This window comes from Doryrhamphus excisus, linkage group LG3, assembly GCF_037039965.1.
Source record: "Doryrhamphus excisus strain RoL-2023G ecotype Guam linkage group LG3, RoL_Dexc_Guam_v1.1, whole genome shotgun sequence".
Classification (NCBI taxonomy): Eukaryota; Metazoa; Chordata; class Actinopteri; order Syngnathiformes; family Syngnathidae; genus Doryrhamphus; species Doryrhamphus excisus.
In genome coordinates this window covers 2,344,521-2,370,493 of record NC_136359.1, presented here as the reverse complement: position 1 = coordinate 2,370,493, position 25,973 = coordinate 2,344,521, and the positions used below count along the sequence as shown (strand labels likewise).

At 40.4% G+C, this 25,973-nt stretch overlaps 2 protein-coding genes across 4 annotated transcripts; both read right to left on the bottom strand.

Moving 5' to 3' along the window:
• Nucleotides 1–1,182: 1,182 nt before the first annotated feature.
• gak (cyclin G associated kinase) lies at nt 1,183–20,942 on the bottom strand. 2 transcript variants are annotated; one of them, XM_058070037.2, is made up of 30 exons: nt 20,544–20,942; nt 19,607–19,668; nt 18,574–18,633; nt 18,358–18,472; nt 17,971–18,113; nt 17,762–17,887; nt 16,136–16,225; nt 15,917–16,052; nt 15,732–15,844; nt 14,018–14,096; nt 11,769–11,886; nt 9,234–9,283; nt 8,240–8,388; nt 7,990–8,112; nt 7,773–7,906; nt 7,504–7,698; nt 7,318–7,435; nt 5,961–6,040; nt 5,691–5,884; nt 5,454–5,621; nt 5,224–5,390; nt 4,928–5,150; nt 4,357–4,551; nt 4,135–4,275; nt 3,902–3,988; nt 3,549–3,836; nt 3,306–3,454; nt 2,624–2,800; nt 2,357–2,459; nt 1,183–1,801 (listed from the first exon to the last, which is right to left on the bottom strand). In XM_058070037.2, the coding sequence occupies exons 1-29, from the start codon at nt 20,683–20,685 to the stop codon at nt 2,358–2,360; spliced, it is 3,924 nt and encodes a 1,307-aa protein (XP_057926020.2). In that variant the 5' UTR covers nt 20,686–20,942; the 3' UTR covers nt 1,183–1,801; nt 2,357. The 2 variants fall into 2 exon arrangements, with proteins under 2 accessions (XP_057926020.2, XP_078645553.1); XM_078789427.1 differs by lacking the exon at nt 3,902–3,988 and having other exon boundaries at nt 1,183–2,459.
• Nucleotides 20,943–21,692: 750 nt separating this feature from the next.
• Nucleotides 21,693–25,385, bottom strand: LOC131127801 (uncharacterized). Of its 2 annotated transcripts, none has more exons than XM_058070041.2 (3): nt 25,002–25,385; nt 24,133–24,201; nt 21,693–22,875 (listed from the first exon to the last, which is right to left on the bottom strand). In XM_058070041.2, the coding sequence occupies exons 2-3, from the start codon at nt 24,192–24,194 to the stop codon at nt 22,230–22,232; spliced, it is 708 nt and encodes a 235-aa protein (XP_057926024.2). In that variant the 5' UTR covers nt 24,195–24,201; nt 25,002–25,385; the 3' UTR covers nt 21,693–22,229. The 2 variants fall into 2 exon arrangements, with proteins under 2 accessions (XP_057926024.2, XP_078645415.1); XM_078789289.1 differs by having other exon boundaries at nt 21,693–22,870.
• Between the last annotated feature and the right edge of the window lie 588 nt (nt 25,386–25,973).

The window sequence follows — 25,973 nt, the reverse complement described above, 5'->3', positions numbered from 1 at the left end:
CACTGCTGATGTGTGCTATTGTGTACTTCGTCCTGATGCTTGTCACGTTCATACTGTCAAAACGTCAACTTGATTTCAAACACAGGGGAAAAAAAAAAAAGAAAAAAAGTCATCTCTCCTGACTTGGCCCCACATTTGTGTTGGAATTGAACAAAGTAGTGAAAAAGAACAAAGGAAGTATAAAAAAGGAGAAGATGGAAAAATAATAAAGATGATATAATAATATATTTGTAAAGGAACATTCATATTCATAACTGATACTTTGGAATGAAATCAACGAGGCTCATCATGATCAGCCGTCCTGCTCGCCCATTCTATATATTAGAATATCAACGCCTAACTTTTATTACGCATGAATAGAGGTCACTACAGCCCTCCCTCCCCCACACAAAGCCACAAAAATAATAATAATAAATAAGAAAGCAAGTGATTGGATTGGTCCATGAGGTAAAAAGTGAAATAAAAGCAGAGTCATTAAGGGTGATCTTATTCTTACAAAAAAAACCACACACACACACGTCACTCAAACGCTCAAGCTGTCATCCACGAAAAGTCACTTGATGGATGTTTGATATTTACAACGATGGCTGAGACAAACAAACACACACACACACACACACACAATGGACGCCAAAGACCACATTCAATCACCCTGTTCTTTTTTTTCCTTCCTTTCATTTGTTGTTTTTTCTTTAATGTGCTCGTAACGAGGCCCTCACTTGGATTTTTTGACAGCTGTCAATCAAACCAAAGGCCAGTATTGTGCAATGCCACTTAGCCAACTGTATGCGCTCCATTCCGAACCCCATGCATCGCTGATGACGTAATCCTGGAGGTGTACCCAGTTAGCCACATAGCATAGCGTGATGCTAACTGTCCCCATGTTGTGAAATCGAGGGTCAGTGTTTGTGAGCCTGCGCTGCATGCCCCCCCCCCGTCAGTATTAACTTCATTGCGAGGGTGCATGTAGTTCAACAACCTTACTGTATGCCCTCCCTCCATCACTAACAGTATCATTGCTAGGATGCATGTAGCTACTGCATGCCCTCCCTCCATCACTAAGAGTATCAGTTAGGATGCATGTATTTACTGCATGCCCTCCCTCCATCACTAAGAGTATCAGTTAGGATGCATGTATTTACTGCATGCCCTCCCTCCATCACTAAGAGTATCAGTTAGGATGCATGTATTTACTGCATGCCCTCCCTCCATCACTAAGAGTATCAGTTAGGATGCATGTATTTACTGCATGCCCTCCCTCCATCACTAAGAGTATCATTGTTAGGATGACTTCCTTCCATCACTAAGAGTATCATTGTTAGGTTGCATGTAGCTACTGTATGCTCTCCCTCCATCACTAAGAGCTTCACTGCAGTTAGCTGCATTGCACACCATGACTGTGACCGTATGGTCTCCCTCTGTCGTTAAGTGCCTCAATGTTGGTGCGCACACAGTTAGCAACACAGCGTCGCACGATGCTTACGTGGCATTCAAGTCTACTGGGAAGTCAGAAATTTCCTCCTTTGGGGGGGGGTTACCATGTACGGCAGTCATGTGTAAACAAAAAACCTGGCTGACGAGCATGACGGTACGTTTTTTTTTTTTTAATACATTTGTAAAAGGTGCTATCTGATGATATAACCACTTAAAAATAGATACATTGTCAGGGTCCGAGTAGGAGAGGAGAAATACCTGACTTCCCAGAACACCTGGAAGGCAGCTCGAGCGCAAGATCACCGTTCGTCATTCCGGTGCCTGCAGTTAGCAACGTAGCATAGCACGAGTGTCTGGAACAATTCAGCTACAAAAAGAACAAAAAAAAAGAGCACTTTTTGAGAGCGAGAGACTGCCTGCTTGGGTTTATACTGAGCCAGTAACGTGCATGTGAGTGTGTGTGTATTCATCAGGGTAATGGGAGAAGCGGTACATTTAGTACTCCTGTCCAATGTTCCTTGTCTGTCGCTACTTTTCCAAAGCTTACTAGCCAGTTTCTCCATTTGGTAATAAAACAATGCTAATGTTTTTCATACTTTCGCAGCAGTTCGATAAACCGCTTGCTTGTAATGCTCACAGGCACTAACACATATCGGCTGTTAGCGTCATATGTTTTTTTTTTGTGAGTTTGAGTGACCACTTGAGGTTTGGACTGGTTCTACCAGCCAGGAGGCAGAAGGAGACGGCAGTCAAGGATGGAGTGGTCCGAGAGAGGACACCTCTCAAAAGCAAGAAGGCCCAATGTGGGCTCAGTCCAGTCCAATCTGGCCCAGGATAAATCTTTGTTCGGAAGGCCAAATCCAGTCCATCTTAGCACGGTCTGGTCCGGTTCGAGCTGAACCCAGACCAGCGACCATATTACCTTAAAAGAGCGCTTTCGATCCCTGGTTCTCAAACTCTGACCAGGCGTCGTTCAGTTCCATGAAGATCATCTTAGCGTATTGCTCGTAAGGCTGGCCCGTTGCCTGCAAACAATGAGGGGCCGAACATGTCAGGATGTGTTTGAATTTAAGGTGTCCCATTGACCCCAAGACCAGAAGACTACATGTTGTATTCTACTCCATCGCATGAGAAAACATGCTATTGAATAATAGCCATCATAGTTTAAAATCCTAAATTCATACTGCACCTTGTCGGGATGGACAACCAGGACCGCCTTCCTGTAGAACTTCTTCACCTGGTCGGGCGTCACCAGGTCGGCCATGCCCACGGGCTTCCAGCGAGTCTCACCCTCCCACAGCACAGTGTGCAGAGTGGACAACAGCGCCCTGATGTTCCTCTCCTTGCCCTCGATCCAGTCCAAGATCTACAGAGGACCAACGATGGAGAGCAAGCAGCCCAACTGGGAGGTGTGTCTTTGAATTCATCTCGGTCATCAAGTGACTGGACAGGTTGTCTTAGAACCCTCTCATCTGAGCAGACCTCATTAGTTCACGCTCAAAACTAGACTAGATAGGACTGCTCTAGTCTGAGGGGACGGTGCAAGATCCAAATTTAGCACTCGCTTTGCACCACAAAAGAGCAAAAGTCTTAGTTGGGGTGTTCCTCCACCTTAGGAAATAAAGGCCGGGATCTTGCACCATGCCTTCTGACTAGATCTGTCCTATGGAGTACTTATGCATGAACTGATGAAGTCTGCTAGGATAAGCGGTGACAAACTGAACAGTCCATTTGCAATCGATTCTAGTTGACTAGAGCTGTCCTATCTAGTGGCCTCGAGATAACAAAAAATATATAAAAATGGTCCATGGTGCCGCACTTTGGACACACCTGATAGTGTAATTGTCTTATTAGGGGTATGTAACGGTTACCTGTAATTTTAGGGGATCCATTTCTTTTGTGATCTCCTCCCTCCTCATTTCGGCGATGGTCCTCGGCCCTTTTTTGTCCAGCTTGGAGGAAAAACCCTGAGTGGACAGCAAGTCCCCAAAATCGTCCTCCTTTACCTTGGGCTTGGGGCCTGCGTCACATCCAGGAAGAATGATGACAGATGATTGACGTTTGCGTGTCGTAAAAGCAGAGAAACCTTTTAACTCGTGGAGCGATGTGCGTACCGAATCCCGGAGCTCGCACACCTCGCTCCTCCCGGCCTCCGATGACACTGGAGAAGTTGAGGTTGTAGTTGGGCTTGGCCGCCTGCGTGCTGGAAGGCTGGGGGGCAGACGACGCTTTGGGTGCAGACCCAGATCCGGACTGCCATGGCTTGTTCTGACTAGAGGGGGCTCTACCGGGCTGCCAGGACTGGCCTTGAGGCTTAGCAGAAGAAGAAGAGGAGGAGGAGGAGGTGGTGGACGTTGCTTTTGTGCCAAATGACGGCCCAGACATATTACTGTTGGTTGAATCTGGAAGAGAAAAGCTTAGTCGGTTAGCACATTGAATTCAACATCATTGAACCTGGTACTCTTACTTGGTAATTTGGAGCTCAGGTTTCCTAAGTCAGCAAAAGGGTCAAAGGTCTGAGATTTGGCCTTCGACATTGACGACATAGAAGCACCTATAAGCACACATACAGTAAGGGAATCTAACACTACAGAATCACTCTTATAGCTGCTGATGTACTATAACATAGAAGCAGTGACACTAGACCACCGCTTACCATCAGGCCTGTAAGACACGTATGAAGATTGTATCTTCAGTTACCTGCACTGGTGTAGGCGGGCCTGGTGGCGCTAGCGCTGCTCATGCCGGTGGACGTGCTTGCCGCCCAGTTGTCCCACCCCCGCAGAAGGTCAGGGTGGCTGGCAGACGACGTCATCTTGGGAGCATCGTTCACTAACTTATCTATTAGGAGGTAATAAAAAGACATGTTAGATGCAGGTGTGGCCTCCATGGCAGCAGATGACGCCACAACGGTGGGCTCACTGAGGTCTAAGAGGCTGGCGTTGGAAGTGGGGGCGGCGTCACTCTGGGCAGAGTTGAACCCGCTGCCGGCAGAACCATCCGAGCCCAACAAGTCCCCGAAAAGGTCCGGACCGGAGGCCTGACGAGACGAGCCCACGCTGGAGCCCACGCCGGAGCTGGAGCCCATGCCGAATGGATCGAATGGGTCATTTACGGCTACGGTGAAGAAGAACCAAATGGCATCAAACATGTCACGTATATATTACACAAAGAAGAATTATCAGCCTCCAGATGAGGTGAGATTATCTCTAATGTGCGGAAATGACATTTCACATTGCTAGTTGTACCAAATGCTCCGTGATAAGCTAAGCTAGGTGGCTCCTCCGCTCTAAACTGTGCTAGAGCAGGTAGCCCCCTATGCTCTTCATCCTCCTGATAGTAGTGATGCGTACAAAAAATAGCTAGAACTGGTTATCGGTATCATATTGGTCTTGAGAAGCAGAAAGTTATCTGTATTGGCGTCGGTTTGAAAAAAAAAATAATAATAATAATGATATCGAACATCTCAAATAATAACCATTATGCAACTCACGTTTCGAGCCTCCGGCTTGTCCGCTGAAGAACAAGTCTTCCTGCGCTGCCGTGCTGTGCCCAGCAGGGGGTGCAAAAAGGTCATTAAGAAGGTCGCTGTGGCTGGAGGAGGTTTTCAGGCCCGCCCGTGCGCTAGGATAGCCAGCTGAGGAGGGGTCAGAGTTCAAACCTAAGAGATCAGCTGTGTCGTTGGCGGGAGAGTCCTCGGCTGTGGTGGACGGGGTCTGGGGGCCAAGGAGGGAAACGTTTCAAAACAAAAACCCCAGGGTGGTTAAGCCGCTAGAACGGTTCCCATACCTGGAAGTCGGCGTCAAAGAGGGGTTCGCTGGTGTCCCGCGACAGAGGCTCCCCACTGGGGGCAGAGTAAGAGTAGGACTCTGCTTCTGACTGATCGCTTCCATCCTCCTGATCGTTCACAGATCCTCCTGCTTGACTATTAGAGGCGTCCTGAGGGTGGCCAACATCTAAACACAGACGGCGTCATCAATTAACGTCACAGCCGAGATGTGGCTCTAACGAAAGAATACCTTCCCAATCCAGCGTCTGGAAGAAGTTGTTGGCATTGGTATCCGTGCTACTGGGAGAGTCCGGTTGAGTGGCGGTTGAGTTTTCGGGGGTCTGCTCTGTGGGCTGTGGTGGCAAACCGGAGTCATAGAAAGCCGAGGACCCCGGCTGGCGAGGCAGTTCCGGTTTACCTGCACGCGCAAGAGCGTCAGGGCTTAAGACTGAGCTTCCACGCCTCCAGGTTTCATAGCGCCACCTACCGAACTTGCTGAGGATCTCCTGCTGCTCGTCGCGAGAGGAGAAAAGGATTTTGGGATTGAGGCCCTTGGTCTGGAAGCTGTCCCATGGAGGGGTCTTGGTGCTGGGCCTGTCCCTGGGCTCCACTTCGATGTCCAGGTTGACCTTGAACAAGTCTGGGTACTTCTCCTGGATGTCACAGGCGTCCAGGTCGTACCTGCAGGACCAATGATAGCTTAAAAGACGTCGCTAACCGGAATTTGTGAGCGCATTCTTCCATATTTGAAACCCACTTGGCAAACTTCACAGTGGTCGCGTTCCGAGGGACAAAGCCTGTGTGGAACTGGATTTGAAACATTTTCATGGAGGCCATCTGAAACAGCAAACAGGAAAGAAAAATACATGTCATTATCCTATTCCTCATAATATTGTAAAACTTTTCTCTCAATATTTTAACTTTATTCCCATAAATTACAGCCGTTTCTTTCCATTTTTTACATTTTCAACTGTTTAAACATCCTTCTTGTAAATGTTCCTCCCATTAATGATGACTTTATTCTCCTTTTTCCGCAACCTAATTTTACAAAAATCACACCTTTAATCGTTGTTTTGCTTGTTTCTTATGTTATTATGGTGTCTTTTTTTTATTTCCTATTTCAACTTTAGGATCCTAAAATGCAATAGAGGACAACAGACTCCTCCAGTTCCGTTCCTACGGTGAACGCTAACGGATTTCATTCATTCCACATGCCATCCAGGTCTACAATACCATACCTGTCTGTAAAAGATAACTGACATTATTGCATTATATAAAGTGTTAAAGCGTGTTTTTCTTTTTCTACTCCAATTGAGCGACTGCAGCTAAGCAATTTCCTGTATGGATCAATAAAGTCTATCAATGTAAGTCTAAAATGTTATTCTAGTAAAATTGCTACTTTTTCTTGATTGGTTACTTTTTTTTTTATTAATTATTACGTCTAATACAGCTTATGGTCTCTTATTATGTCTACTATATTGGGTAATACGGGTGTAAAAGGTGACTATAGGTGTGTTATTTCGCCTAAATAACTAAAAAATAAAAATAACTAAAAAACTAAAAATACAAATAAATAAAAATAAAATATATATATATATATATTTAAAATGTATTTGTCATAACAATATGACGTTATTGTAAAAATACCCCTTTAAAAAAAATTCTCGTCAGAATATGACTTTATTCTTGTAAAATTACATTTTTTTTTCTTTAACACTGTTTTGTTTCAGCGTTCTCCTTGAATTTTTGTCTGACTTTATTCCCATAATATTTGGACTTTATTCCCATAATATTATAACTTTTTCCCGCATTCTAATTTTCCAAAAATGCCAAATTTATGTGTTGTTTCTGATTGTCTTATAAACGTATCATGAATGTATTTTCGCTGGATGTTATTTTTCAAAATATTACGTCAATATTTGGTGTCAATATTTGGTAAGTTACAAATTGTTCTTGTTTGTGAACTTTTTTTCTGTGACTTTATTTCCAGCAAAATTATTGCAATTTTTCCAGTTTTGCTTTTGTTAAATTCTATTTTTAGAATGTGTGAGAGTTATCACCTTGCAATTATTACCTGACAATTCCTGCGTTAAACGTGAGGAAAATGTTTGTACCTTAGCCTGCAGACGTCCTCCCAGCGTGGACCGGGCGTGGTAGATCACCACCAGTACGTCTCCTTGAACCGTCACATTCAAAGGAATGTCTGCTCTTCCATCCTCGATCTTAAAATCCCTGATACAAGAAATCGATTTTAACCACCAGAAAGATCAACGAATGAAAAGCAACAAAACCAAACCTACTTCATCCTGTCATACTCCTGTGAGGTGGTGAGGACCCGCTCGTCTCCGACGTAAACCTCGCAGAACGGCCTGCAGCCGTTGCGCTGCTTGTTGAAGAGGGGCACGGGCGTCATGGTGATGGAGCGGATGACGATGGGCTTGCAGTGGGGGATGATGGGCTCCTCCGCCATCATGTCGCACATGTACTCGATGTACCTGCAGGTTAAAAGGCATGCCTCAAGTCAAGCATTTTTCCTGAAAAGAAAGCCCGGCTTTTGGCGTGTTGGCACCTCTTGTGCGAGGGGGCGATGCCGGGCGGGCATCGCTTCATGGAGAACATGTAGACGGCCGCCTCGGCTGTGGTGAAAAGGCGGCAGAAGCACAGGAAGGAGCACACGGCCACGGCCGACGCCGCTCTGCCATCCTGTTTTAACGGTTAACGGGGGGAGAATAGGTCACAGAGAGGTCACAAGAGAGCGGTCGCCATTTGACCACATCTCAACCCACCAGGCAGTGGACCACGCAGATGTTCCTCTGGTCCTGTTTGAGCCACTGGTGCATGTTCTTGCAAACGCTGTAAAGGCTGCGCAGGTTGGGGGAACGGCGCACCTGCCAGTTGCACTCAGAAACCTGCGCAAAAAAAAAAGACACTGAAACACGGCGCCCGCAAGGCATGCTGAGGAGCCAATGCTGCCTGACTGGGCAGGACATATTTTGGTATTTGGCATGGAGTGGCCCACTGGAGATTCAAACACACCCTGTTGTGGAAGCGAGACGGCCTGTAGGAGCGCTTGGAGAGGTTGTAGACGGCGTAGTGGCCGGGGTGGCGAGAGTCCAAGAAGAGACGCACATCCTCGATGTTGTTCTTTATCGCCGACTCCACCCCCTCGGCTGGGAACGACATGACTGCACAGCAATGCACACACACCCATAGCAGTTATTATTACCGCCGTCAAGGGCAGTGCAAAGCACAAAAATAACTTCTGAATAATAATAATAAGTTCATTTTCCGGAGTTATTGGAAATGGGATATGGAAGAATTGGTCAGCGTACTTAGCCTATCATGCTACATGTTAGCATAATTAGCATTTTTTTTTGCTATTTTATGGGTAGACACATATTTGAACACCACCATCAAGCTAGGTGTTAGGATGCTAATATTAGCATAGCTGCATTTGTAGCCTTTTTCATGGGACACTTATCAATGGTCTTTCACTTGAATAGCCCCCAAGTACTATGTGTACAAAGTACACGTAGTACTATTATGTGAGTTGTTAGCATGCCAACATTAGCATAGTAACATTTTCATCAGTAGACACTACTATGCGAGGTGTTAGCATGCTAATGTTAAGATGTTCACATTGCTAGCAGGAGCATACTAACATTTTTTTTGCAATTTTCATGAATATTAATTAAGTGGACACTTAGCTAGGTGTTAGCATGATAACATCAGCATGTTAGTTTGCTAACATAATTATACTACATACAGAAGTAGTCACTTTTACAAACACTTAGCGTTATTAAGCTAAGTGTTAGCATGCTAACGTTAGCATATTAGCATTCTTTAAGTCATTCAAACCCTTCCATTATATGTTTTCATGGTCAAGGCATATAAATAGACCCGGGTAAGTCACAATAAGGGGGGAACTATGCTGAGGTCTGTGCTCAAAGTGATTTTACAATGATAAGACTTAGTAATAATGAATGTTTTATTATTATTAGTATTATTTCTATGAGGTCCAGTTACCCACCTGCTATCCTGGAGGTGATGTAGGATATGTCTAGGTCACCTTTGGCGTAGCTGCAAGGCAAATCACAGCGTGAGGAGAAGTGTATGACAGGCGTGTCCAAATGTTTAACAGAGAGGGCCGCATGCTGACAATTCAAAAGACAAGAGCGCCATTTGTTTTTCGTTTTGTGGAAAAAAAAGACCAAAACCAGTCAAATATGCTAAGAAATGATGTACAGGTGTAAAAAAAAATTTTTAATCTTTCAAAATTAAAAATACGTTTATAGCAAGAATGATTGTTTTTTTTTTTTCTTAAAATAATATTATTATTTATTCATATTATTTATTATTATTTTTGTTAGAAAAAATATTTTCTGACAACATTACAAAATAATTATATTAAAAGTTAAAAATGTGAACAATGATGTATAGTTCTATTATTTTTTCATTTATTTTTATATTATTTATAATTTATTAAAACTACACAAATAATATTAATTGCTATTTGTTATTAATGATCAATAAATACATTGATTTGACAACAAAAATAACTTTTCAAAAAGTTTGAATTTTTATGACAATAAACACAATATTACAAGGAAAAATAGTGTCATTTTAGTAGCATAAGGTTGAAAATTTTTTTCAAGTCAAAATATTAAAAAAATGAAAGTTTTGGGAAAATACGGATTGGAAAAATTTTATAAAATATTGGAATAAAGTCAAAATATTATAAGAATAAATCATATAATAAAGATTATTGAAGAACAAAGTTGACAGCTACAATTCAAAGTCAAAATATGTAAAAAAAAAATGTGAATAAGACATAATAAAGAGTGACGTGGATATGAATAACACACTTTTCCACCTGTATGGGCCAACGCTGAGATGCAAAGTTGCGTCCTGTCACACTTCACTATGTGGCCCTCGCTGCAATAACGTTTGGACAGCCCTGGTTTGGATGTCGGACTAAGATCTGGGAGAGGGAATCTGCTACGAGTCATGGAAAGCCTTTTCCTGACTGCTCGATGTAAGACTTTAAACACACTCTGGAACATTTCGAGCAAACGTGGGGCGAAGCAGTGGGAGCGGCGTGACGCCACGGGGACACCGTGTGATGCTGGTTAAGACAAACAGCCATTTTAGTTTGCAATCATTCATGCACTGACACGCTCCCTCCGATTAGTCCTCTAACGACAAGGGCAGGTGCTTGATTGTGGGATTAAACAAACACACTTCCTGTTCGGCTGAGCGTTAAAGGTGCCGTGTCGGCGCCAGGAAGCTGTGACTGCAGACACAACAAACAGCTTAGTAGAGTTTTTTTTCCACATCTAAATGACACACAAACTACGGGAGAACACACACACACACACACATACAAAGCGCTGCACGGGCGGCACGCTTTACCGACCCCCTTTATTTACCTTGGGTTGCTAGGCCACGCAGACAGTAGTGGAATCGTGAAGGATTGGACACACAAGAGAAAACAAAAACAACATACAACAAATGCCAGGGGGGTAGGAGGGGGGAAAAAAACAATGAATACAAGTGAATACGTTGCAAATGTCGACAGTAATCCCTCCTTTAGCGCGGTTAATTGCTTCCACACACCACTAGGTGTTGCCGATGAGCTCGGTGTATACATGATTACACTCCTATGTCCCATTATATTTAATAGGCAAAATAAACACATACTAGACATACAAATGTTGTCACATGTTTAGCCCTTTAGAGAACAAATAACACCCCTACAGTCTTTACCTTTACATGCATATTAGTAAGATATAGATGACATCATATAGACCAGCAGTGGCCCGGGGCTTGGCCCCATGCACTTTCTAAAAATATAGTTAAAAAAATAAACAAACAAAAAGTCAAATCACCAGTAATTTTAAATACATTTGTAATATTATTAGGAAAAAATAATGTTTATAGCATAGGTTTAAAATATTATAAGATTATTCTGGTAAAACTGCAACCAACTCTTTTTTTGTTGTTACAATACGGCTATATTTTGTTAATATTTTGACTTCATTCTTGTAACATAACATAATTTTCTTGTTTGAATCTGACCGTGTTTTTCAGTTTCTCCTATTTCAATCTTTTTACCATAAATTTCCTTCTCATAATTATGACTTTATCGCCATAATATTGTATTATTATTACATTACAACCTAAAAAAGAACATTTTAACTTTATGCTACTAAAATGACATTTTCCCTTAGTGTAGGTTTATTTTCTCTCAATATTTTGGCTTCATTCTTATTAAAAAAAAAAAAAACGTGATGGAGTGGCGAGGGATTACTGTATGAAATGGAATACAGTGGAACCGCTAAAGATGAACCCCCCCCCCCCTGTAAAAAATGGCTTTTTATTTATTTGCTTTCGGTTAAAAATGTGATGACGGGGACCTGTTGGACTCTGATGATCAAACGTGGGACAATGAGAACTTAGAGGTTCCACTGCGTGTTTCATAGCTCCGACTCCAAGGAGACATGATGGCAAAACACAACGGCTTTTGGAGGACATGTGACCTGTCACTTGCATAGCAGTGCCTTACCTGGCTACCGATTGGATGACCTTGGAGGAGGTGTCCTTGATGTTGGTCAGGAAGCGCTCCGTTCCTCCCTTGAGGATGTCCAGGAAGCCGCTGCCCGACTGATCTGGATCATAAATGCCTTTAAAACATGGGAAATATTTTCCAATGTTAAAATCGGCATTACGTAATGTCTTTATTTTTAGAATGTATTAATATTTTTTTCATTTTTAATTAATGTCAATATATTAATACAATTTCATATTTTAATTGGCCAACAGCACATTCTTAAAAAATGCAAGAATGGCAGTAAAAGTCAAAATATAAAGAGAAAAATAATGCCATTTCAGTAGCATGAAATTGAAATTTTCAGAGGAAAATGACAGATTTTTGGAATGACCTAACGATATGAGAAAAAAACCCCCAAAAATCTGAATAAAGTTATGATTTTTGGAAAATTTTGTGTTTTTTTTTTTTACTTTTATAGTAAAATTCTATTATTTGAACATTGTAAAAATACTTGAAATTGGCTTAAATATGTGTATTTTTCTTTAAATACTATGCTGTAGTCAAGCAAATAACACTGCTGATGTATTAATACATGTTTTAATAAATTCTTTTTGACAAACCATCCATACTACAGAATTTTTAAAAAAATAATAAGATAAATAAATATATTATATTATTATAAATATATAATAAATATAAAAGTCAAATATTATGGTAACAAAGTCAAAATATTACAAAAAGAAAATTAAAAGATTATTTAAGAAAAAAGTACTTGGAAAGTATTTGGAAAAGTACAAGAAAAAAAAGAGTGAAGCTGATACTAATAAATCATCCTTTTCACCGATATGACAAAGCTGCATTGCAGTTCTTTCCTGAAACTTCTTAGTACATTGTCATTCATCAGCTGGTCATCAATCGGAGGAGTGGAAAAACGTGGGAGACAATCCTCGGAAGAACAAGCTACTTCTGCCTTTTGACAGATGGGTGACAGGCAGTGCAGAAATCCTCTTAATGGACGGTACACGGCACACGCGTATTCTCTACTTAGGGTGTGTATGTGCTCGTGTGAATAACAACATAGATGATAGACATGATATTAGCAACTTATTCTCTACCAAATATGTATTTATATAGTTTTTTTTATTGTTATAATATATCATATTATATATACATATATTTTATAATATATTTATATTTTATATATATATTTTTTCAACCTGACTGCTTGCTCCCATAGACATACTTATACATCGTTTACAGAGACGATGATGCAACTCAACAATCGAAGAGAGGCATTGTGTGGTGCAGGTTGCAAAAACGGCCACAAGATGGCAGAAGTACATTTTATAAGAGATTGTAAATCGTTCATGGTGTCATTGGAAAAAAAAAAAATTATGGGAAAAAAAATATTTCTGTTGTTTACATTGTGGCATCAGTGTTTATATATTTTGGATAAATATATATGGCTGAATGTGTCCAAGAGAAACCGATATTTTGCTGAAACCTACAGTATGTTCTACTGCTGATTACTAAAGAACACAAAAAGGTAAAAACTGATAAACTGATAAAACTGATAAAAGACGAGAGTAAATTACCAAATAAAAGTTGTACTTTGGGGGGAAAAAAAGATCTATTTTGGGAATAAAGTCAGAATAGTCAAAATACTACAAGAATAAAGGCAAAATATCATGAAAATAGAGACAAAATATTATGAAAATAAAGACAAAATATTATGAAAATAAAGACAAAATATTATGAAAATAAAGACAAAATATTATGGAAATGAAAATGTGGACTCCTGTAGAGTAGCTACACACAATAACCCGACCAGAAAACTTTAAAGATCTTCCAGACTAAATTATGGGAATAATGCCAAATAATAATAATGTCAAAACATTGTAAGATTATTTTTCCAAATAATATTGTGAAATTACAACTTTTTTCCTTGTAATATGTTGACGTTTTTCTTCTAAAATTATTGCTGATTTCACAATTTTTGCTCTTTTTTTGTTAAATTATAGATTTAGTATGTCCCACAGCCATGACCCGCTAATGGCTCCTGGCCCGCAATTTGGATACCACTGGTCTACGGTGTAACCAATGACTTGATGAATGAAAACAAGCTTCTAAAAAAAAAAAAAACAACTAGTTGTAGCCCTAAATAGAAGAATTACCAAGATAGGACAGAAAGGGTCATTTCATCAATTCTGACCTTGGAAGACGGCGTGTTTACGCCTGAAAGCGACATCCAAGCAGCCTCTCACCTGCATTGCCGTGGACGTTGTGGATCTGCGGGGGCGCCGGGGCTCCGTTGTTGCCGAATCCTCCGTTCTGCTCCAGCAGCTGCAGACATTCATAGCCGTCATACACCGGACGCCAACAGTAGTAGGCGGTCAACATTGCAACGGATCTGTATCTCCGAAAACCAAATACCCTCGAAAGGGATCTCAAGAGCCGTCAATGAGACAGAAACTGGAGGATGTGTTTCTTTCCTCCGCGTGAAAAACCCATAAAAGCGCTGACTGGGATATCCGCTACATTTTTTCCCTCCACGCAGTCTGGTTACGCTTCCTTCTTCTTCAGCCAAGAGTGGCGCTCTCCGTACGTCTGAAGGAAATTCACGGCGAGCAGGACAATAATCTCCTTATGGCCAGAAGGGAAACCCCTTCTTAACCCAATAAGATTAGCCTGCTTCGCTACACACACACACACACACACACTTATTCTCCTGGTCGTGTGGACGTATTCTCTTGCATCGATTATGAAGACATTTGCCGCAAAAGAGGAGACTCTTGACCCTGAAAGCAGCTTTAAATAAATCACAACTTTGGTGAAGGATTTGGTCATTAGTGGCAGGATTTGAGGATTTAAGGCAGTTGGCTTCCGAACCGTTGACCGCGAACCCCACTTTGAGTTGATAATACACGAATAAACCCTTTGGAGAGCGAATTGAAACGTGGTTAGGAGCGATCTGACTTACTGTGTCAGTTCGTTCACTCGTGTTCACGTTCGTTCCGACTCACCAACTCACCAACTAGTGCTGTGTCGGTCATGAACGAAACGGCCGGCGGACTGAACGGGTATTTTATGTGCAGTGACATCATTCATTCGTTCGCAAAAAATAACCAGTTCTTTTGACCCGTTCGTTCACAAACGACACACCACGATACTCAGAATCAAAAAATGGCGGCGGCCGTGGCAACAAATTTCAGTGAGTTGGGCCAGAAGAACAGACACGCTATAGTTAGTTTTATTTCTATTATTATTATTATTGGTATTATTCATGTTATTATACTTTATTGATATGAATATATTTTTATTAACCTGTGCATGTGTTTGTGATTTATGTTTTCAGGGACATAATTAAAAATAATAATTTAGAAAATTGCAGCTGTCACTGCTGCATTTATTTTAAAAATATATATATTTTATTTTATGTTTTTGCAGTTTTATTTATTGATTTTTTTTAATTAAAGGATTGAATTGTGCACTTTATTTTTTATTGTTCAATACAATTCAGTTTTGAAGTTGTCCATAAAAATATATTGGAAAGAAAAAATTAAAAACTGAATCGTTAGATTAATCAATGCATCAAAAAACTATTTTCTAGATTAATCGATTACAGATATAATCATTTAACCCAGGCCTAATCGGTAGTATAAATGTGGTCATTACAGGTTTTTTTTGCGGTACTACCCGTTCTTAAAAAAAAAAAAAAAATCAGGTAGACACTGAATGTGGAAAAAAAGGACATAAGCAACTCCAGAAATCGGTGATCTTGCAACTACATCTTGCTACACGGACAACTGCTTACTTAGACGAAATAAACACAGTTAGGATATTGATAAATTGTTACTTCCTGTTTGTGCTTCCGACTCTTCAAAAGCATAATAGATCCCTTTTAAGTTGTTCTATTGGAATGAACGCTAAATAATGACAACGGCAATCGGATATGAGACGATTCCGACACACGCCTACCTCAGTGACGGGAGACTTGGGGTTGACGTTGCGCGCCGCCGCTATTTCCTGAAGCTGGTTGACCAACTCTGTAATGGAGAGACGCTCCTCTGGGTGCACCTTCAACATGGAGCCTGGGGAACGGGAAAAAAATTAATTTTGCAAAATGAAGGCACCGTGTAACCGAAGAAAGGGGTGCTACTCACGTATGAGGTCGTGATACACGGCGTACTTGGCGTCGTTCTGCGGGATGGAGTATTTCCCGTTCACGATTTGCAGCTTGGCGCCCTCCTCAAACGGGTGCTGCTTGAAGCACAGCAGGTAGAGGATGCAGCCCAGGGCCTGCGTCGGTCGGGACACACAATCAAAACGCTAACAAGGAAAGCGGTCTCATCCGCCAATGAGAAAACAGAAGAGAGGCTGACCCAGATGTCCTGTTTCTCGTTGATGGGGAAGTTGGAATACAGGTCGATCATTTCTGGGGTCCGGTACGCTGGAGTGGTGTTCCGCGTGATCTACACAAATAACACAAAATGAAATATTCATTTTTTTTCTCCATTTTTTTCCCATTGGAAAAATATAATTTAATAAGTAAAATAAGATTTTTTTTAAGGCAAATAATTTGTCATCCAATGAGAAAGTCATCATTTTTACATTTAATGTGAGGAAAAATAACGTAATTTAAAAAATAAATAAATAAATAAAAATAAAAAAATAAAATTATTATTATTATTATTAAGATGCAGGATTGAAAGAAGGGGGATAAATTTAATCTAACACACAAGACATAATTAATTCTCATACTTTTCATAACTGCATTCAAGAGCTATGTTCCAATCATAAACTGTATAAGGTTCCTAAAATATTGTGACAGGTCAATAACACTCAAAAAGTTATTACTAAGGCCTATACATATATATTTTTAGGAATATTTTACAATAAAAATAATATTTGCAAAAACGAATCATATTTTTAATGACCTCTCATGGCCCACCTGCAGTAACACCACGGCCCACCAGGGGGCCGCGGCGAGACGAGTTTAACTGCAAGAAAGGTCACCTTTTACTGTTCACTTGCGTCATCAACTCGTTGGCATTGAATGAGTTAAAGAAAAACATTTTTTTTTTTTGCTACAAAGCATTTAGAAGCTCATTTTTCACTTGCTATCAGTTTCATCACCACACAACGCCCTCCCCAAAGCGGCATTAGCGTGATGAACGCGCATGTTAATGCGTTTAACAACGCAATCTCTGGGCTACATCTCGGCAAAGCGGTGCAGATGGAAGGAAACTTCCTGGATGATTTCCTGCTTCGGCTGATTATTAAATCCAGGGCTTCTGGTGTTTGTCAGCCAGCAGCAGTGCCATTCCTGCAACGGCTCCAGCAATGCAAAAACAAGTCAAGACATAACTCAATTTAAAGAACTAACGACCCAAAATGTGTATCCGCTCATCCCCGGCATCTAGATTCCATTTTTCTAAATCAGTGATTCCCAAAGTGTAAATACACAAAAGACTAAGTGTGAATACACAGGTGCACACTTGGGCACTCATGCACCCTTAAAAAAGTGCAAGTGCGCACAAATGCACTCAAAGAAAGTACGCAGAAGTACAAAAGCGCACTTATGCGTAAGTACGCAAGCGTAAGTATGCAAGTGTGCACTTATGCACTCTTACGCAAGTGTGTGAACTCATAAGCTTTAGTATAAAAGACTAAGTGGAAATACGCAAAGTGTAAGTTTGAAATTGTGCACTGATGCACTCATAGTGTGCACTTCAGCAATCACAAGTAAAAGAAGTGTGCAATTGTGCACTCAAAAGACCAAGTGTAAATACACAAAAGACTAAGTGTGAATACACAGGTGCACACTTGGGCACTCATGCACCCTTAAAAAAAGTAATAAAAAAAAATAATAATAATTATATATTAATAATATATATAATATATATTTATAATATATATATATGTTATAATTAATAATAATAATTATGGGGTCAGAGCTGGGTGTTTTTCAAAGTTGTAGTTGACATGCATGATGCACGATGGCGTACCTCGTCCTCCACCATGGACCTCTTCTGTGCCGACCAGCTGTAGTCGGGGTAATGTGACACGGTGGTGGCGCTGCCAAAGTCGCACAGCTTGACGGTGCCTTGGTTACTAATGAGGAGGTTCTCGATCTGCAACACCGAACAAAAATATTTGCGTTTAAGATACACTTCAGGTCGTTGCATCTGAAATGTACCGCGGAGGGCGTACCGACCTTGAGGTCTCTGTGTATGATGGGCGGCTTCTGCCTGTGCAAGTGCTGCACGGCGCGGCACGTCTGGTAGAAGACTTTCAACACTGTGTCACATGACACGTGCGACCGTTGCTCCACTCGCCTCAGGAAGTCCACCAGCTGACCTGAGGCGAAAAAAAAACACACAGACCTGATTCTCCAAAAAATGTCAACATTATTTTGCCCGGACTTCTTAAAAGTCATACAAAGTCCTGTGTCGTAAACAGCCTGTGTGGGCAGACAGGAAGTGGGTCAAAGATCAGCGAGTCTGCCCACGGGAAAAGTGTTTCATCACGGCCGCTGAAGTACAGCCGGCGAGCGCTGACTCAGCAGTAAATATGTCCGAGAAGGCAAAAAAGACAACTTTACCTCTGCATAGTTCCGTGAGGATCAGGAACTCGGCCTGGCCGGTGTCGGACTCCTCTTTGCTGATGGAGGCGGCCGAGCAGAACTGGACCACGTTGGGGTGTCCTGATAACTTTTTCTACAAAGGGAACCAGGTTAAAAAATATTATAGTACAAACCGTACCAACGGTGAACCTCCATTGGCGAATTACACGTCATGAAGACTTGATTGTGTCATACCATGAAGCAAACTTCTTGGATGATTTCCTTGTTCTTCTCATCCTCGTTGGACAGCAGCCGCTGAAAGAAAAGCAAATATTTATTCTTCTTCAAATTAGGTGACTTCTTGCTCTTGAACCGATGCAGCAAAACAAAGGAAAGGTCATTCTGGGGAATAACAGTGAAAGATAAATCAATTTGGCACATTAGGGAGCTAACATCGTACTTTGAAGTCAGCTGCGATTTAAATACCAAAATATGTGCTGTGTATGATTTAACACCAAAGTGCGGCCTTGGGCCATTTGTGGCTCACAGCTGTATTTTTATTCGTCCACAGCACATTCATAAATACAATCAAAAGTAAAAAAAATTAAAGCTGCAAGAAGGTTACAGTTCAGTGACAAATAGTCTGATTCATCAACAACAGGTTTTTGAGACTTTTTCGGGGGTCCTGTCACGATTGAGGCCTCCGCCAAATTTGGCGGCGCTCTGTGAAACAGGTGGCATGTGCAATTTTTTTTTTTGAAACCAGCAACAGCAAAAATTGCTGTAATTTTACAAGACTATCGTAGAAATATTATGGGGAAAAATAACATCATAAAGTTAAAAATAGTAGAGAAAAAAACATTGAAAATGAATTCAGTTTATTTTTTTAAGACATATTATGAAAAAACAAAAATTTAAAGTAAAATTGGGATTATAGGTTGATAGGTTGGAGTAAAAAAAAAATCACAATAATATGGGGAAAAAGTATTTTTAAAAAGTATATGGGGTAAAAGTATTACAGAAATTAAGTTGTAACTTTATAAGAAAATAAGGCACAAAACGGTTGAAAAGAGCTAAAATGTGTAAAGTCAAAATATTAAGAGAAAAGGTTATAGTCTAGTCTATTTGTGAATACACAAATACACAAATACAATTTTGGTGTTAAAATAAGGTTGTCTGATGCGTTTCGTGCGACTTTTGTATGTTTTTTTTCCTGTCTTCATCACGCATTTTTCATCACGATGAGACTTGCACAACGTGTAAACACCATAAATTAGATTTGGCTCACCTTTAGAGCGTAGTCTTTACCGCTTCCAATGTCCTGGGCTTCATACACAAAGGCAAAGCCACCTGAGGAAACAGTTACAATGAATTATGATTAGTCGTTTGTCATCAAAATAAATAAGCAAAAAATGCCAGAAAAATCACTACTACACTAAATCACTACTCAGAATAATTTGATGAAGAAATAATTGTTAATTATTATTATTATTATGAGTTAAGAAAAAAATACACTTAAATACTAAGTGTATTAATAAATGATTTTATACTTGAATGAATATATTTTAATAAGTACAAAAAATTGATGTGTAAAAATCTTTATCACAACAATAACTATTAAAATATTTAGCAATATTTAAAAAGTAAAAAAAACAAGTGTATTTTTCATTATTTTAATAATTTTAAATTCTAATCCAAATAGATTTAATTAAATAAAATAAAATGTGAATTTTTTTTCACAATAACTAAAATTGCCAAATAATAGTTTAACTATAGTATTATGAATTAAAAATACAATAAAATTAATTACAATTAAAATACATATCCAAATATTTTTTGAAACATTATTAAAATCATGAAATGTATGTAGCTTGTCAGTACAACTCCATACAGTCGAGGGTGTCACTGCAGAATAATACACACCAATGGCAGTCTTAATAAAGAGATTATTTTCTTATTTTGTGATAGCTTCCTCTCAACAGCATCAAGTGACAGCTGCCGAGTTTGGACTACAAACCTGTCGTAAATTACCAACGCGTTTTCATTTTTGGTCATCACAATGAAAACCGACATTTCCTTGAAATTGTGTGCAAAGGTTACTGACACTGACCGCCAACCACAACTGGATTTATCATCATGTTAGCTGGGCTAGCGTTCTCGATGCTAGCTATCATGCTAGCACACTTTAGCATCGCATTAACTCTCTTCCTACAGCGTCACCCTACCTTCCGCAATAACTCTCTTGATCCGCAGCTTCATGTCGCCGAGTTCAACGAGCTGCCCCACAAAGTCGTTCTGGTCCCGGCTAGCCGCTCCGGCGGAGCCGGGCCCGGCGAGGAAATCGAGCGCCGACTGGAAGAGCGACATCCTGTTAGCCTCCTAGCTGCTGCGACTTGCTGCCCACTTCGGGGCTCACAAGGACCACCGCGGGCACCGGGCGAGGTGGGCAGTCTGATTCCACAGCGACTCCGGCAAGTGAACTCTCTGGCGGGGTGATCGCTTATGGAAGTTTAACATAAGCCGATGGTCTCTTGTCGGTGACAGAAAACATTCTCTTCCTGTTGCCGAGATGACGAGGCCGCGGCCATCACTAGCCTGCACTTCCGGGATGGTGGTGACGTCAACGCGCAGCCAATCACGTGAGCGTCTAGAACCAACACAAACATAGTGTCCCATGCTATATGCTGTAATTAAACACGAGTAATCACGCTAAATACATTTAAGAAGTCCACGCACATGATTATAATGTGCGTTGAGTTAAAAAAAATGGAACGCACTTAAGCGAAACGAAACGCAGCAACAGGCTGTGCATTGAACAAACACTACTAGGGCGCCATCTACTGGACGTTTGGCTACAAAACACAAGCTTGTTTATATTTGTTATATTGTATATAATACCTTATAATTTTCTTATAATTATGTCAAGTATATTAGGTAACAGGAGTATAAATGTGACTATAGGGATGTTATTTCATGTCTAGGGCTGTAATGTTAAAAACACGTATTTAGAAGGTTGTAAACTGGTTTTGTATGTCTTGTGTATTATTTTCTATTATGTCAATTAAATAACGTACTTGTAACCCGAATGTAAATATGACTAAAGGGTGTTATTTTATGTCCAGAGGGCTCTAATAATGCAAAAAAATATGGCTTTCAAAGTTATTACTGCATTAATGCAAGTTTCCTTTGATGGAATTTTGATTTTATTTGATTTGGCACATATTTACATTGCTAATGTTAGCAGGTTAGCATGATAACGACTTGCTTAATATGTTTGTGTCGAGCGATAAAAATGTCTAAAAACGCTACTATGCTATGTTAGCATCCTAGCAAAAACACCTAGCATGATAGTGCTAAGTCTTGATAAAAGCGGGAAAAAAATGGCCAAAAAATTGTTATTATGCTAACGTTAACATGCTAGCATGCTAGCTCGGTTGAGAAAAGCGGCAGTAGTAGCAGGTTAAAATAATTAGCTGAAAATAAAAGAGTGAATTTTGTGAACATTTTGAAAATGTATCACTTTCAAAAAGCAATCACTTCATCCGTGACAAAAATTTCAAGTTATATCGAACACAAATTAAACTTGCATTGTACCTCAACAAGGTAAATATGAATATGAAAACTGCTTGATTTGATTACAATTTTTAATCATCCAACAGCCCTAGTAAAAACTGAAACGTTGATTCAAGGATGTAGAGGGTTAGCCTTGGGCCCCGACTGACTAAATACGACTAAAATACTGTCTCATATGTCATCTTTTCAGACTGTATTTTGTATGTCCTTCATGTGTTCTTGTACAGCGTGAGCGCCCGAAATAGTAATTCAGGGCTATATCCCGACATAGGAAGAACGGGTGCCGCGGATCGGTAAAGATTGGGAACCACCGGCGAGGAAGTGGACATGTAACACATCTAATTTTTCTTCGAGCAACTGAAGCGGTACGCCATGTCATTGTTACAAGCGATGCCGCGGGCCAATCCCTGCGCTCTGTGCTGTAGATCGGACAATTTCTGCTGCTGTTGTTTCAGGGTGGCTAAAGTCTTATTCATTGTCTGGAGATCTGTTGCCCTTTTGTTGCAGGACTTGACATTTTCCTCAATCTGCCGTTGAAGAGTATTTACTTGCGGTTCCACGTTCATGCTAGTGCTTTGTAGCGAGCTTAATTTGGTCTTCAGTGCGTCATACTGAACCTGCAGTTCATTTTGCTTAGGCTGCAGGCCCTTCAGGCTGGTGTTCATCTGTTGCTGCTCCTGGATCAGTCGGGCGAGTTGAAATGATTGTTTGGACGGCTTCAGCGCTTGATGCTTCTTCATCAGGTCGTCATGCTGCGTCAGAATGTCGTTCAGACGCCAGCGGTCTTCTTTGGTGGTGTTCACGGTACTCACAACCTGCTCTAACTTGAGGTTCATCACATAAAAGCCGGCGGCAACGCAGCCGAACAAAATCAAGAATCCCAAAAAACACCAAACGCATCGACAGACGGCCATCATCCGTGACGAGGTGTTCTGTGTGGATGGAAGAGCAGCTTCTTCCACTGCAGGATTCTCGGGTGCTAAACTGACAGAGGGAGAAAGAGAAAGTAAACAAGCTTTTAATTTCACTTTTCTTGACAATGTTAACACTTAATTGGTCATAGGGGACATTTTATGAATAAGCGCAGTCGATTCGTTCATTTTCTACCGCACAGGGCACATATAGACAAACAACCATTCACACTCACATTCATACCTATGGACAATTTGGAGTCGCTAATTAACCTAGCATGTTTTTGGAATGTGGGCGGAAACCGGAGTACCCGGACCTGATGTACCTGATGTACCTGATGTGGCCGTATTCCAGCTAAAACTCAACTCTGAATGAATATTTGCTGTGATTATATCTAATATATTGAGTAATAGGAGTGTAAAGATGACTATAGGGGTGTTATTTCATGTCTAGAGGGCTCTAATGATTTTCTTTCCTCGATGAAAATATGAAAATATTCAGTAGTTTATTGATTAGTCAGGTCTGGAACTAATTAAAACCGATCATGGGGGGATTACTGTACTGTAATATTACTGTATTTCAACTGTGGGTCTCTCATTAATTTTTATATTTTTATATTAGTTTTAGTATATTAGTTTTTTATTTATATTTTTGTATTGATTTTTTGTCATTTTTTTCTGGCAAAAATCTGCAAATTAGCAAGGAAAACGGGGGTGCTGGAGCCTTTCCCAGCTGTCTCCCTGGGGCGAGAGGCGGGGTACACCCTGGACTGGCGGCCAGCCAATCACAGGGCACATTTAGACAAACAACCATTCACACTCACATTCACTTGCAGTATTATGAGAAACAAAATAAGGAAAGTCATTTTTGGAAAAATTTAATTTGGGAAATTATATTATAAAAAATAAAGTAAAATATTATGGGAATAAAATCACAATATTAGGAGAAAAATTCTATAAGATTAAAGTTGAAAATTGGTGTTAAAACCTAGCCCAAACAAGAAAACAACATATTCTTGTTTTCAAAATATTAAGAAAATAAGTCATTCTAATCAGAAAAAAGTAGCAACTTTACGAGACTAAATGTCATATTATGACAACAAATGAGTTGAAATATTCAAGAAAAAATGATTATCTCTCATATCTAAGTCGCCAATACCGAAATCAGCCGATACCGATATATGTAACATGACATATTGCGGACAGCATTTTTAAAATATCGCTTATCAGGAAGAAAACCCCATTCTGTTGTCGACCGATATCACATTTTTATGCTGATATGGTGCATCCCCGGTTGTAATAATAATATGTGAGAGTGTGAAAGTCTCACCTAAATTCAATGCTCTCAGCACCGACAGGCTGTTCTTCCTGATTCTGATTCTGATTCTCCATCTCATTCCTGGAAATCACACAACAAAACGCAGATTCATCTTCATGCAATAATTCACCTCTATGCTACTGAAATGGCTAAATTAATTGTGTGTGAGTCTCCCCTCGGGTGTCATTTTAGAAGAATAAAGTCAAACTATGAAGAGACGGTAAAAAAATACATTTTTATAGGAATAATTTTACATGAATAACATAATAACGTGAGGGATAGCATAGTGTTGAAATATGAAATATTAATGGGGTAGAAGCCAGTGTCTTGAGACCAGCCATGTCGTTTGGTCTCGTCACAGTGCCACTGAGGAAAAGATAGGAAGCAGAACTGGAGGTAGCAGAGATGCGGCTGCTGAGGTTCACATTGGGAGTGACCAGGATGGATAGGATCAGGAATGAATCCATCAGAGGGACATTACATGTTAGAGACCTTGGAGATAAAGTCAGAGAGAGGCCATTCAGTGGCCATTTTCATGTGTTAAACCCCAATAGCTGTCAAACATCACTCTTATCGGGAATTAAATTAGATACTACAACATTTAGGAGGTACCATGTCCAAACTCTGATTAAAATACTGCCTCGTCGACTTCAGCTAGTAGCGGATGTTTGCCTTGACGCTTCAAATTAAAAGAGCACATTCGCAGCGACACTAGCTACGACCGGATGTTAACACTTTTATTTTGAAAAGACGTGTAATTTAATATTTGTTCCTATAGTTCTAATATGACTTTATATTTCTACAATTGTGCCAAATGTTGACAATAAAAATAAAATGGTGCATTCCCAACCGAGTTTTGCTATGTAGCGGCAAGCTATTACCGGAAGTGTTGTTCGCCTACGACCGGTCCTCCGTCTCTTCCGGCTTACTCATGGTGACGTCATCTTATCCTCTCTCTCAATATCATTTTTGATGTCAAGTCTAATTTCCCATTATGGGAAAAAATATCTGGATGTGTTCCGTATTTACACTTGACGAAGTATACGGAGCGCACTGCGTGCTCGGTTGCTAAACACAGCCTTGGCCACCACGCCTGGCGTACTGACGTGATGACGTCATTTCCCCGACGGCTTTGACAAAGAGGCCGTATGTGCGTCAAGGGCGTCGTGAAATAAACCGGCTGACGTGAAGCACATGAAGGAGGGAGAGCCGGGCGGATCGATCCAATTGCCGATTGTGTTTGTACTGTAACACTCTACGCTCAGCCAAACACCAGATCAGACGGGCGGAACAACAGCCGGACACTTCCTGTCCGTCATCCCTTTCCCTTCCCGACCCCGGAACATATCTCTCCATGGCAACACATGCGCAAATACAACACGTAACACATAACACAATACCAAGTTCATTTCGTCACTTCGAAAGTGACCCTCTGGGGCCATTGTAAATATATTACACGATGTATAAATAAGCATAAATAAAACAATATAAAATAATAAACTAAACAATTGAACACAACTCACATGGACCCTAGTGAGGACAAGCGGCATAGAAAATGGATGGAGTGTATAGGTGACTTTTGGGGTGTTATTTAATGTCTAAACAGGTCTAATGTATCTTTACCTCATTATGTTTATTATTTTGGGTGACTCTTGGGGTGTTATTTCATATTATTTCAATAATGTTCAAATTAAAAACATATTTAGACAGTTGTAAACCGGTGGTCTTATATGTCTTTTCTTCTCTTATTCTATTGTTTATGTTCGGGAACAGGAGTGTCAAGGATAATTCATAATTCAAAAATGTAAATTAAAATAAAAAAAAAACTTAAATTATATTAGGAAAGCAGGAAG

Coding starts and splice junctions, on each gene's coding strand:
- LOC131127801 (XM_058070041.2), bottom strand. CDS start 24,194: ATGGAGAATCAGAATCAGAATCAGGAAGAACAGCCTGTCGGTGCTGAG. Junction 22,876..24,132: donor GCTGAGAGCATTGAATTTAG/GTGAGACTTTCA, acceptor TCCCTCTGTCAG/TTTAGCACCCGAGAATCCTG.
- gak (XM_058070037.2), bottom strand. CDS start 20,685: ATGTCGCTCTTCCAGTCGGCGCTCGATTTCCTCGCCGGGCCCGGCTCC. Junction 16,226..17,761: donor GGTCCATGGTGGAGGACGAG/GTACGCCATCGT, acceptor TTATTTGTGTAG/ATCACGCGGAACACCACTCC. Junction 9,284..11,768: donor GTCATCCAATCGGTAGCCAG/GTAAGGCACTGC, acceptor TTTGCCTTGCAG/CTACGCCAAAGGTGACCTAG.